Source organism: Aedes aegypti, chromosome 2, assembly GCF_002204515.2.
Source record: "Aedes aegypti strain LVP_AGWG chromosome 2, AaegL5.0 Primary Assembly, whole genome shotgun sequence".
NCBI lineage: Eukaryota > Metazoa > Arthropoda > Insecta > Diptera > Culicidae > Aedes > Aedes aegypti.
The window spans coordinates 133,385,593-133,398,505 of record NC_035108.1 but is presented as its reverse complement, the minus strand read 5'-3'; the positions used below and the strand labels follow the sequence as shown (position 1 = coordinate 133,398,505).

Below are 12,913 nucleotides of genomic sequence, written 5' to 3'. Positions count from 1 at the left end.
TTTGTACCAGAAATGCCAGCAACGAATCAACTTCATGCGTACCCTCACTGGAACATGGTGGGGAGCCCACCCGGAAGATCTGATAAAGCTATATCGAACAACGATTTTGTCGGTCCTCGAATACGGTAGCTTTTGTTTTCAATCCGCCGCGAAAACACACATCCTGAAGCTGGAACGTATCCAGTATCGTTGTCTTCGGATCGCGCTAGGATGCATGTCCTCAACTCATACGATGAGTTTAGAGGTTTTAGCAGGAGTACTGCCTTTATCAGATCGGTTCGCGGAATTATCGCTACGCTTCCTCATCCGATGTGAGGTGTTAAATCCATTGGTGATTGGAAATTTTGAAAAGCTAATCGAACGAAATCCTCAAACAAAATTTATGACACTGTACTACTGGTACATGAGTCTGGAGGTTAACCCTTCATTGAATGCTCCAAATCGTAGTTGCTTCCCAGACTTCTCCAGTTCTACTGTAGGTTTTGATCTGTCCATGAAGCAAGAAATCCATGGAATTCCAGATCATCTCCGATCGGAGTATATTCCACTAATTTTTGCAAACAAGTTCGGTCATGTCAGCAGCGACAGAACGTTTTACACTGATGGGTCAAAAACAAATGATTCCACTGGATTTGGTGTCTATAACGAATTTCATAGTGCCGCCCATAAACTTCAAAACCCATGCTCAGTATACGTCGCAGAATTAGCGGCTATACATTATGCATTAGAGCGAATTGCCTCTCTTCCCTCTGATCGATATTTCATTTTTACGGATAGCCTCAGCTCCATTGAGGCTATTCGTTCAATGAGGCCGGTAAAGCACTCCTCGTATTTCCTTCGCGAAATACGATCTTCATTGAGTGCTTTATCGAATCACAACATCACCTTGGTATGGGTCCCTTCACATTGTTCGATACCGGGCAATGAGAAAGCAGACTCACTCGCCAAGGTGGGCGCTATGGAAGGCGATACTTATGACCGTCAAATCGCCTTCAATGAATTTTTTGCAATTGCTCGTCAGCAAACCCTGCTCAGTTGGCAACAAAAATGGGACAATGGTGACTTGGGTAGGTGGTTGCATTCCATTCTCCCTCAGGTGTCCAAGAAGCCGTGGTATAAAGGGTTAAACATGAGTCGAGATTTTATCAAGGTAATGTGTCGGCTGATGTCCAACCACTACTCTTTGGGATCGCACCTCTATCGAATAGGGCTCTCAGACAATAACCGTTGCGGTTGTGGTGCAGGATACAGAGACATCAATCATGTGGTGTGGTACTGTTCCGAATACGGCATTGCCAGATCCGATTTATGTGAATCCCTCAGGGCCCGAGGGAAACCAGATAAGGAAGACATTAGAGATGTTCTGGGTAGGCTGGACCTCGAATTTATGATGCTCATTTACAAATTTTTAAAGCAAATTGACGTCCTTGTTTGATTTCCTACTTTGGTTGTTCAGTCCAACTCGTCCTCCATTTGGTCTTCGTCTGTCCGCCTTGTGTTCTTGGAATACGTTTGTTTGTTCCGTTACAGGTTGTCATGTCCACTCTACGGTTGACCTGCAGCAACAACGCGAAACACTACATAACGCTGCTGAACGTCAACGAGCATCCCCTAAATCCTATCCTTCCCCGATAATTTTTGTACTCCCTAATCTCGACCAAACCGCGAGTTTTACGGTTCCCCAAAACTAATATAGAACGTTAAGAAGCAAATGTGATTTTGTAAAAAAAAAAATCAAATGAATTCGGCTCCGTTATGCCTAATGGCGCTTGAGCCTGAGAAATAAATGAATAAGTAAAAAAAAAAAAAAAAAAGAAGTTCGATGTTAAATGTAAGAACACACAGCTGTTTTGTTTGCAAATTAAAACAGCTGTGTTTAAATAAAGGTTTTTTCAGATTCGAAACTTGCTACAATTCAGCTTGGGCTATAACCTCTGCGACTGGTAGAAATTTCATACAAACCCAAAATCAAAATGAATTTGGGAAAATTTTGTTTTATTAGGCGATATTAATTCCTTTTCAACTGTTTTTCTATTAAAGAATTATTGATTAATCGTCAAATTTCTGCTCCACCTTTCACTTAGGATCTCACGCAACAATTACCAAATAGTTTTCCATTACTTTTTCTCACACATGTATGCCCAATCAATATTCCGGCTGTTCGGCAGCAATTAATCGTTTACAGCTTCAAAACTCGTTAAAATCCCATCTCCAGTTCACTTCAATCATCCATTCGTAATAAGCGAAGAAAATGCCAGACTGTAAGCGGAGCGTTTTCTCAATGAACTTCCTACTCATGGTAGCCAGCTTTTATCACCGATACGTGATATCCCTGCGCGATTGAGTTAGTTAGATATACTTACCTAACAGTAGCTATAAGCCAAGAGAGTGGAGAAAATGTGCGTGCAGCATTACGAAGATTGCGAAGAAGCGTTACTCAGTGTAATTCACCCAATTGAAGCAAAGAAAGCGAAATTCGGCAATAAGAAAGACAGATTTTTCGTTGAATGAAACCGATCACAATTCCCACGCGATAGAGCGCACTTTTGGATTAAGCAGTTTGATGAACATTGCGGTGATTCAAGTTACAAGAAAGTTTGATAATTCTTTTTTCCATGTCTTTCCAACTTTTCTCATATAGAGTTCTGTGAAATTTTCAACGTTTTTAGTGAAGCACACCAATATAGCTGAAAAATTGTCAGAACTCAATTTCAATAAATATGATATGAGAAATGGAATTTTCAAAAAAAAAAAATGCAATTTGAACCGCCCTAATCGCCATCCCGCGTGCGTCAGATGCTACCAGCGCAATTGGTTTCACAATTTAAATAAAAGTCGTGTGCGCGTGAGTTTTGAGGAAAGAATCAATGCGTTTATTTCAGTCGACGACATTCGTTAATCTTAAAAGCGAAAGTGTTGTTATTGCATTTGATTGATCGCCTTCCGAAGCAGTCGCGAAACGGTTTGGCAAGCTTCGGCGCTCGAAGCATCGCAGCATTTTATTCTTCTGGACCACCTGTATTAGTTTCATAAGATTTGGGGATAGAGGTTAGGCGTTAGATTTAAAGTAGATCTTTTACGGTGGTTGATCCAATGCCATGGCGTTTTATGGTATGACCTTCAGATGAGAATTCGCGATTTGATGAATGTACTTCCAGTTGCCTAACCTTCAAACACTTTCATAGTCCCCTAAACTTCTCGACAGTTCTACATAAGTCCGCTGAATTATGTTGAAAACTAGTAGAAAACGATAGAGAGTGTATCCAATATGTCTTTCGAAGAGTCTTGAATGAAAACCTGAACGTACACCTCTATTGACTTTAATGATCCTGAAGTATTGTAAGCAATTCAGCTTCCACTTTTTATATCAAAATTGGGGTTTCATGGGCTTAGTCCTAGTTTCTATCTTTATATTAAAGTATTCGTAACAATAGTAGTAAAGTATAAAAAAAAATCTCTGTAGCTTTGGTGACGCTGAAACACTGGCTGCTGCAAAGCTTAACCTACAAATCGGTAAAGATTGGAAAAGCATCAGATGGTGTGGTTGGGGGTCAGACTGTCGCTTAGAAACCTACAGGTGCGAACAAGAACGGAGGAAATGCAGTTCAGAAGAAGCGATTGAAGCTAGAAGCAAGAGGCTTAATAGTTGTGTTTCTTTTTTTTGCAGTAAACCATTTTTCGAGGTATTTTGAACCAGTCGGTTGCAGGTTTTGCTATGAAAAATAGTACTAAACTCGTCAGACTAAGTCAACTACACGTGCAGACAAACCGTTTGAAGATATTTCGTAAAATGGCTTATTACAAGGACAAAGGACTAGAGGAGTGATAGAATTCCAGATGTTTCGTGGTTGCGGTGTACAAGACATTCGAGTATTTTTTTTTTTACGATTACTTCTCGCTGAAAATCTAGGGGGCAACCCAGATATCACTTTGAGAGGCTCCAGTGGAATATTTAAGTAGTACAGATCTTGGATTACTATAGGCAGCCGTCCAACCTTCATGTTATCTACTAGAGAAGAAGTGATAGACATAACGCTCAACTCAAATTGAATCAGGCACGAGTTGACGATTTGGTATGTATCAGATGAGAAATCATTATCTGGTTATCGCTACATCTTCTTCGAACATTCAAATGTAACTGCGCAGACTATGCGTTTTAAGGCTGCATGGGACGTCATTATAATCACCCTATCCATTTAAAAAAGCAAATCTCAAGTACCACTACATATATCGGTAGGAAAAATATATTCGTATAATTCTATATATGTAGTGCACAACCCATAAAATTTTCAGCTTATTCGGTTCTCTAAAGCTCGAGATTTGCTTCTGTAAAGCTTTGATGAAAATTGTTAGAGCGAGACAAAAGATAGGGAAAATAACACGGTCTCCCGTGTTGCCATAAGCGTGGGCCAATGATCTCATCCACTGGTGTACTAAACTAACTCGTTCGATGAATTTTGGCACTATGGATCAATGCACGAGTTCACTTATTTGACGTTTGAGCGGTGCCGAATTCACTGGTTTCCATGGTCACATAAATAACAAGGCACCGCTTAAACGTCAAATAGTGAGCTCGTGCATCGGTCCATAGCGGGTTCAGATAACGTGGGGATCATGAACCTATGCATGTTATAAAACGTTTGACTTTTACTGTGCGCCCTGTTTTCAAGTTGCCCGTGAGAAAGAGCGAGACAACACCAACACACAGCGCAGAGTAAAAGTCAAAAGAACAAAAGAATTTATGGCACGTACAGAGGCTCATACGGGAGCGTGCCCCGCATCAAGTGTCACAATTCTTCGACCGAGTGAATTTAGTACACCGGTGGATTAGACCATAGTCCGTCAACTTCAACTGACAGCTTGGTTTGAAGCAATGATTTTCAATCAAGCAACCCGCAATGATGCGTTGCATCAAGTCACATGCATGCATGTAGGAATTGCTTAATGATTTTCTGGACGATACTCGCAGAGGAAATCCTGGACGAAATCTCCGGAGGAATGCTTGGGAATCCCCTGAAGAATTCCTGTAGAAAATCCCTGGATGAATTCCTGAAGCAAATCTCTGGAAGAATTCTCCGAGCGAATCCCTGGAGGGATTGCTAAAAGAAATCCCCGGAGGAATTCGTGGTGGAAATTTCTAGAGAAATTTCTGAACAAAATCTTCGAAAGAACAATAAAAATTCCTCGGGACCATTCCCGGAGAAATTCCTGGATGAAATCCCTGGAAGAATTTTTGGAGCGAATCCTCGTAGGGATTCCTGGAATCTTCAGATGTATTCCCGTAGAAATTCGTGGTGGAATCCTTGACATTTGCACCCTCACCTAGGAAGTGGAGGACTACCAAGCTTTCCATAAAAATAAATATTGTTTAAAAAAGAGCAGCGATGGAATATTCTTCTTGTTTTCACTCACCTCAATTGAGTAGGAACCAGAGACGATGGATGTTTCAGAAAGAAAAATCAGAGCTGGTAAACAAACGTATATTTTTACAGGAATATTGACATTCATTCTTCCTATGATTTTCTAGAATTTACTTCATGTATTTTTGTATGTATTTTTAAAGGATTTATCTAGTGACTTCTTTGAGGATTGTTTCAAAAATTGCTCCAATAATCCATACTGATTTTCTTCAAGAATTTGTACAGAGATTTCTCCAAAAGTTTCTTTGAGTTCCTTTGACCCTTTGCTTTTCCAGAATTTGCTCTAAGAAATCCTCCCGGATTTCTGTTAAAGTTCCATTTAGAGGTTTTAACTGTAATTTCTCTAGTTATTTTTTAAGTATCTAGCAGAAATTACTGTGAGATATCTTAAATTTCCTCAACAATTCCACTTAGGATTCCTTCAGGTTTTTACATATAAAAAATTGTAGAGATTCATACAAAAATTCCACCAGGAATACCTAAAGATTTATTTTTCATTATTAGTTTTAGGAGCTCCGAAGATCTGCAAAGAGAAATTGCGACGAAATTCCTGGAGGATTTCCCAGAGTTATCTGTAGGATTTCCTGGAGGAACTTTGGAGTATTCCTTAGAGCAAGTTTGAAGGAATAACCAGAGAAACTTCTAAGGGAACCCCGAAATAATTCCTGTAGGAGCTACGAAGGAATTCCTGGAGTCTAGAGGAACTGCCAGAGGACCCACGAAGAAAATCTGAAGGAATTAACGGTGGAGCTCCGGTGAATAAGAGGAACTCCGGAGGATTTGCTAGAGGAATTCGGGAGCGATTCCCAGAAAAACTTTGGAGGTGTTCCTGGAGGAAATCCCTGGAAGAATTCTTGAAGCAAACCCCAAGAGGGATTCCTGGAGGAAATCCCCAGAGAAATTTATGCAAGAAATCCACGGAGGAGTTCCTGGTGGAATCCCTTAAAGGATTTTCAGGAGAAAATCCTCGAAGGAATTTATGGACGAAATCCACGGAGAAATTTCTGATGGAAGTACCCGTACGGTTTCCTGGAGATGTTACTGCAACAAATCCCCGAAGGTATTCCTGAAAGAAATCCCCGGAGGAGTTGTTGGAGGAAACTACGATAGTATCTCTGGAAGAGGTCCTGGAGATTTTTGTAGGAGGACTATTTTGAAGAATCTTCAGAAGTGTTCCCGTAGAAATTCGTGGTGAAATCTATGGACAAATTCCTGCTGGAATTCTTTATGGATTCCTCGGAGAAATAACCTCAAAGGTTTCTCTAAAAATATGGACTTTGGGGAAATTAGTGCAGATATTCAAGAGAGATGTTGATAATTCCTACAGGTATTTTTCAGGAATTGCTAGCTTCAGTAATTTCTCCAGTGATGTGTTCAAGCATTTCTCTATATTTTCTTTAGGAAATGCTTTAGGAATACCTCCAATGATTCATTCCTATGTAAATCCTACTTAGATATGTTAAAAATAAAGATGCACGAATGCCTATAAAGAAAAACTTATATGGGTCTTGGAAATTCACTAAGGAATCCTTTTTGTTTCCCAATGGAACAAATTTTTCCATGTTTTCCGGCAACATCTCGAATGGGTTCTTCATAAATTCTTTCAAAATTTTTACAGGAATTTCTCCAACTTTCATAAAAAAACGAATTCTTTCTAAGATTCCTCTAGAAAATCATGTCTGAAATGCTCCATTAATTCATACTGCGTGAGCCCTCTCATTACACTGTACATACATTTCCCTTGATCCTGTCCCCCTTTTTTTGAGCGTGATGTAATTTACAAATTACCCCTAGAGGAATCTTAGTGAAAATATGTAATTCTAGAGGGATCCAAGAAGTATTTCTGAAGAATTTTTTGGAGGAATTTCTCGAGTAATTCTAGAGTCAATCTTGTGATATTTTTGGAGGATGTCAAAGTAGAATCCCTGGAAGATTTGCTGAAGAAGCCTTGGGAGAAAATTATGAAAGGTCGTTGGAGGAACAACGAGTACAATTTCAGGATAAATCCCAAAAAAAAAATCTAGGAGTCAGGAAGGTAACCTCGGATTTAATTTCTGAAGGATTTTTTATGAGTCTTGGGAGAAATTACTAAATGAGTTTTGGAGGAATCTCCGAAGGAATCCTACGAAGAATCCCTGAGAAAATCCAGAAATTCCTTAAGGATTGCTACTTGTTTTACATATTGATTGCGAGCATATTCCATGGATATTCTCCGTACAAGAAGGCTCTTCGTTCTGCTGAACTATCTAGCTGGAAAAACCTTTGTACAAATGTTTCCAGGTCTGAGTGAAGTCGGCTGAGCGAAATCTTTGCAAAAACTAAGGATTTCCAAGTGAACGAATTTTGCTAACCTAATGGAGACTTTCCTTCTTCTGATGATGAAGTTTTAGAATGTTTGTTCAACACACACATCTCCGGATGTGTTGACATAGCATCTACGGATGAACCTAATGTCATTTCAAGTAGTTACTAGTCTGATATTACTGTGACGGCTATCCCGAGAGGAGGACGTGCGTCAAGCTGCGATTGGAAAACTGAGTGTTTGCGGATGCCCCCAAGGGGGAGTTTTATTGTCTTTTTTGTGGAATTTTGTAGTAGATACACTATTTAGGCAACTTTATTATTGCAGGTTTCCAACTTATGATTCTGCCGACGACTATTTAGCTTTAATAACAGGGTATGTGTATAAATACCCTGTTCAACCTGGTGCAAAGTGCTCTTCAGGTAGTTGAGGGGTTGGTGTCACCAATATGACCTTTCTGTTAACCCGAATAAACAATCTATTGCTCTTTTCACGGAAAGAAATAAACGCGATGGAATTCGACGTTTACGTCTTTTTGGCACAGATAATAATGTGACTGATCAAATAAAGCATGTTGGAGTTATTCTAGATACTTAAATTGCCAGGATTACTCATATTGAATTCAGAGTCCAGACAGCTTGCATGGCCTTCGGTCAGTGCTGGCAAACCTTTGGTTAAACTTGGGGCCCCAAACCCAATCCAATCCAATCCAATCCAAATTGGAAATGGCCCAAAGGATGTGCTTGATGGCGATGTCTGGTCTACTGAAGAAAAATCCATTGATTCGTAGACACATTTCGTTGTTTCCACTTTTAGTGGATTTGGAAACAAATATCCTTGCTCCAAGTGATCTAACAATTGCTTGTCACTTTTCTTACAGGACATTTGCCACACAATTTCCTTTACGGGAAGAGTTGGCGTCTGGCTATTTGGAACGAAAAATATCAAACAATATTGTATGTTACACTGATGGCTCTTTTCTTGAAGGTTGAACTGGTCCTGGTGTTTATTCTCGTGAGCTATGGCTGAATCAGTTCGCAGATACTGCATCGTTCTTTTAGCGGAAATATTTACTTTTGGGTGTAGCGCAATCAGCACTTCAACAGTACGTAATGGGCAGGGTCATATACTTCTGTTCAGATAGTCAGGCTGCTATCAAAGGTCTATCTTCGGCCAACTCAAGGACGAGGCTTGTTATTACATGTCGAACTAAAATTAAGGAACTGAATTTAATCTACTCTGTAAACCTTGTATGAGTAGCTGGCTATTCTTCCATCGCTGGACATGAAATGGCTGATGAGCTAGCTCGTAATGGAGCATCCCATGGCTTCATTGGCCCTGAGCCAACTATTCTGGTTTCGAAGTGCTGGGTGAAGCTTCAGATCAATTCTTGGGCGGCAACTCTCTGTCAAAACAGAATTGTAGTCTCTTGGTCAGAGCGTTGACAGGCCACTGCTGACTTAAGTATCAAATGGCAAATATTCAGCGTGTTGACTTATTTGTGTGTGATAGTTGATTCCAATCACTTTGTAAACACTTATTAAGTGAAACTGAATTCAGAAGCCTGAATCTTCGGGACATTCTGTTGCTCTTAACCCGCTGTGGACAAGATTCATTTCTCAAACACGTGCATGGAAAAAATAACAACTGAAATTGAATACAAAGAAAAAAAAATCAAATAATAACTAAAGTTTATGCAATAATGACTATTTTCTATTCTTTTTTTTATTTATTCTGGTATTCTTCCGGAAGTTCAACTATGATTATAAATCGAATCACTTTAAAATTCTTCAAGAAATTCCACAGCTCTCTAAGATTTTTCGGAAAATATCACTGAGATTCTTCCTGGTTCCCAACTCTTGGACATGCCTTATATCAACTGCAGCGATTGACAGTAGACTGGATGTCCCGAGCCCGATCTATCTGACAAGCTCATCGATCCTTCTGTCATCATAGAAGATGGTGTCTCCATCCATGTCGATGGGCTGTGTAATCAATTCTTTTGCAAATTTCTCTGGGATTTTCCCAAAAATCTCTCTGAAGTTCTTTCGGTAATCCTCAAGGAATCCTTTATACGAAATGCTTCTGAAATTTATCAGGAAATCCGTATTTAGTTCCTTAATGAACCTGTCTTGAGCTTTTCCGTCCAAAAATCCTGGTTTGATTATTCCGGAAATGCTTCTGGGATACATCTTGCAATTTCTTTATGATACTACAGAATTTTGTATTCAGAGAATCTTCCAAGAATCCGATTTTTTTCCGAAAAACCCTTTTGGGATTCTTCCAAACAGTTATCGAAAATTTGTATTAGTTTCTTTCGGAAAACCCTTTAAAATTATTATAGTTGTCTCCCTGATCTCTCTGTGAGTATTTCAAAAATCTTCCTGGGACTTACTCTTGGATTATCCCAGAAATAGCTTCAGGATTTTTATGCAAATCCTTCCGAGTTTCTTCCGTAAAATTTTCCTGGATTTCTGCCGAAAATGATTCTATGATTGCTTTCCAGAGGAATTGAATTCTTTAAAAAAAATCTTGGATTCTTCTGAATATCTTTTGAATTTTTTTCCAGGGATATTTCGGTATCTCTAACAAAAATCCCACAGGATTTCTTTTAGAAATTCATCCGAAATTATTATATTAAACCCTCTATTTTTTCAAAAAGTCCATCATTAATTCTTCCGTGAATGTACCTGGGACTTGTTTTGGATTTCTCTCTTTGATTCTATAGGCATATCATCTGAAACTATAATAAAAAACCTATTCTATCACTGTCGAATTATTCCGTTCATATTCTTGGGATTCTACCGGAAATCCTGTTGAAATTCTTCCAGATATCTCTCGGGGGTTTATTTAACAATCTTTTTTATGGAAATTCATTCGAAATTTTTCAACTATTTTCATCCAAAAGCTCCTCAGAAATTGTATGGAAATCCTTCTGACCCTTTTCTAGAAATCCTTCTTCAATTCTAACAGAAATCCTCCTAGTTTTTTTCAGAAATCTTACTGAGAAAACTTCGAATATCTATTTGGAATTCTGATGTTCTAATACAATCTCTTGATGATTTTTCGGGAAATTTTTATGATATTTTTTTGTGATTTAGTAGTTAATTTCCTTGGAAATTTTCTTCTATTCTTGTCAAAGTCTGCAGAACATCCTTCTTGAATTCAAATGGAAATGCCTTAAAAAAACTTCCAAACAGTCCTCTGGGACTCGTAAATAATACCACTGAGATTCTTACGAAAATACTTCCTACTCTTAGAAAAAGTAACTCTGGAATATTGCCGGAAATTTCATTTGAAATCTTCCGTAAAACTTTCTGGAGTTCCTCTGATTCTTTTGCAAACTATCCCAGAATTTTTCCGTTAACCCTTCTGCAATTCCTAAGAAATTCTCAGAAGGATTTTCAGGAGAATTCCAGAAAGATATTCAGAAAAGTCCTAGGATTCAGGAAATAGAATAATCCCAATGGTATTCCCAGAAGAATATCAGAAAGATTCACGGTAGAATCCCAGGAAAACTTCCGGTAGCATTCTTGAATGATATCTGAATGATTAGGTATTTCTGGATGAATCACAGAGGGTTTTACGGAAGAGCAGGAATAATTCCAGAAATAATTCGAAAGAATCTTTGGAAAATGTTACAAAGCCTTCCAGCAAGATTTCCGGAAGGAATCTAGGAGTATTCCACGGAGATTTATTGGGAAAATCCATGAGAAACGCCCAGAAGCATCCTATAAGTAATTCCGAAAGAACTTATGGAAGAGATTCTCCAAAGATATCCGGAAGAATTCCAACAAGATTTTCAGAGAGTCTCAGAGCTTTCATAAGAACATTGACGAATACATGTAGAGGTATCTTTGAAGAATTTCAGAAGGATTTTCGAAACTATCCTCGAAAGATATCCGAATGTATTCCAAAAGTATTTCCGAAAGCATCTCAGATTGTCCTTTTTTTTAGAATCTTTTGGCATTCTTGTAAGAATCTCAGGAGTAGAAACCTTTTCGGAAGAATCTCGGAGTTCGGAGAAATTCCAGAAGAATTTTCAATTAGAGCCCTAGAAAGCCTTTGTATGAATCCTCCAAAAATATTAGGTAGAATTGCATCAGGATTTTCGGTAGAAACATCCGTAATATCTCCGATAAAAATTCTGAGAACTTAATTTCCAGGATTTTAAAAGAAATTCCAAGGAGATACACGCAAAAATCACAGAGAGATTTCGGCAAGAATTCCAAAAATATGTCCAGAAGAATCAAGGAGGAATGCCTAGAGGAATCCCAGAAGTAATACCGGAACCGGAAGGGTCTTATTAAATTGTTTAGAAGAAGCTCAGAGCGATGTCATCATGAATACTAATCTTTCCAGAAGGATTTAGAGATATGAGAAATAATCTCAGGTATCTTTACTCAGGTGATTTTTTGCACATCCTGATTAAGTAACAGTTCAATTAGTATGAGTCTAATCCATTCTCTTTAAGGATAACATATTTGTTATTTGATGATAAATACTTGGATTACATTGCGTCAAAAATTAACAATTGAAAATAATAATTATAAAGCGTTGTATGCATGGAAAATTAACAATTTTAATTTCTCCCCATAATTGCATGACAATTTTAATTAAAATGAGCCTCCTTCACATAGGGATGATTTGGTTGGCTTAGGTTATTAATTACAGGGGGAATTTGATTCTTTGCAAATCTTAATTTCATATTTTGTCGCATATAATATATAAGTTAGATAAATTCTTTAGTAATCAAAACTAGTTTTGAACTCGCTTTTTACTTCTCTCTTTTGCTGGGAGTGAAGGATAGTGTATCAGCAAATTGGGCCATAAATGGATACATCACTAAAGTAACCTAATGTCAGAGAATAGAGGAATGTAATTGATTTTTTTGAAGCTATATCTTTAGTAGAATAGTATAAAGGACACAAACACACAGTTTGTTAATAGAAAATAAAATTTTTGTTTTTGACAAAAATAATGTTAAACTTTGACTAATACCCAGACAACCAAAATGTACGTATAACGCAATCACCTGGAGGCTTTGTATGTGCAACATTTCACTTATAAGATGTCGCGAAAAGGCCTTCTACGTACAAAAGTGGAGGCGATATGCGTGCATCCATTATGTGATGAATAATAACATACATTGCGAGTGTATAAATTTTCTACCGAACTAACCTGTGATCTT

At 38.2% G+C, this 12,913-nt stretch overlaps 1 protein-coding gene across 4 annotated transcripts in view; it reads right to left on the bottom strand.

Moving 5' to 3' along the window:
- Positions 1-12,913, bottom strand: part of LOC5568131 (troponin C) — a 51,694-nt gene that overhangs the window by 19,450 nt on the left and 19,331 nt on the right. The window contains exon 6 of one of the 4 annotated variants that reach the window (XM_021842440.1): positions 2,847-3,503. The exons of 1 other annotated variant lie outside the window; for it this stretch is intronic. In XM_021842440.1, coding sequence (XP_021698132.1) covers positions 3,499-3,503 — 5 coding nt within the window. In that variant the 3' untranslated portion in view covers positions 2,847-3,498. Of the gene's footprint in view, positions 1-2,846; positions 3,572-12,913 lie in introns of those variants that run through there. 2 more of the 4 variants (XM_001652020.2, XM_001652018.2) reach the window with 2 other exon arrangements.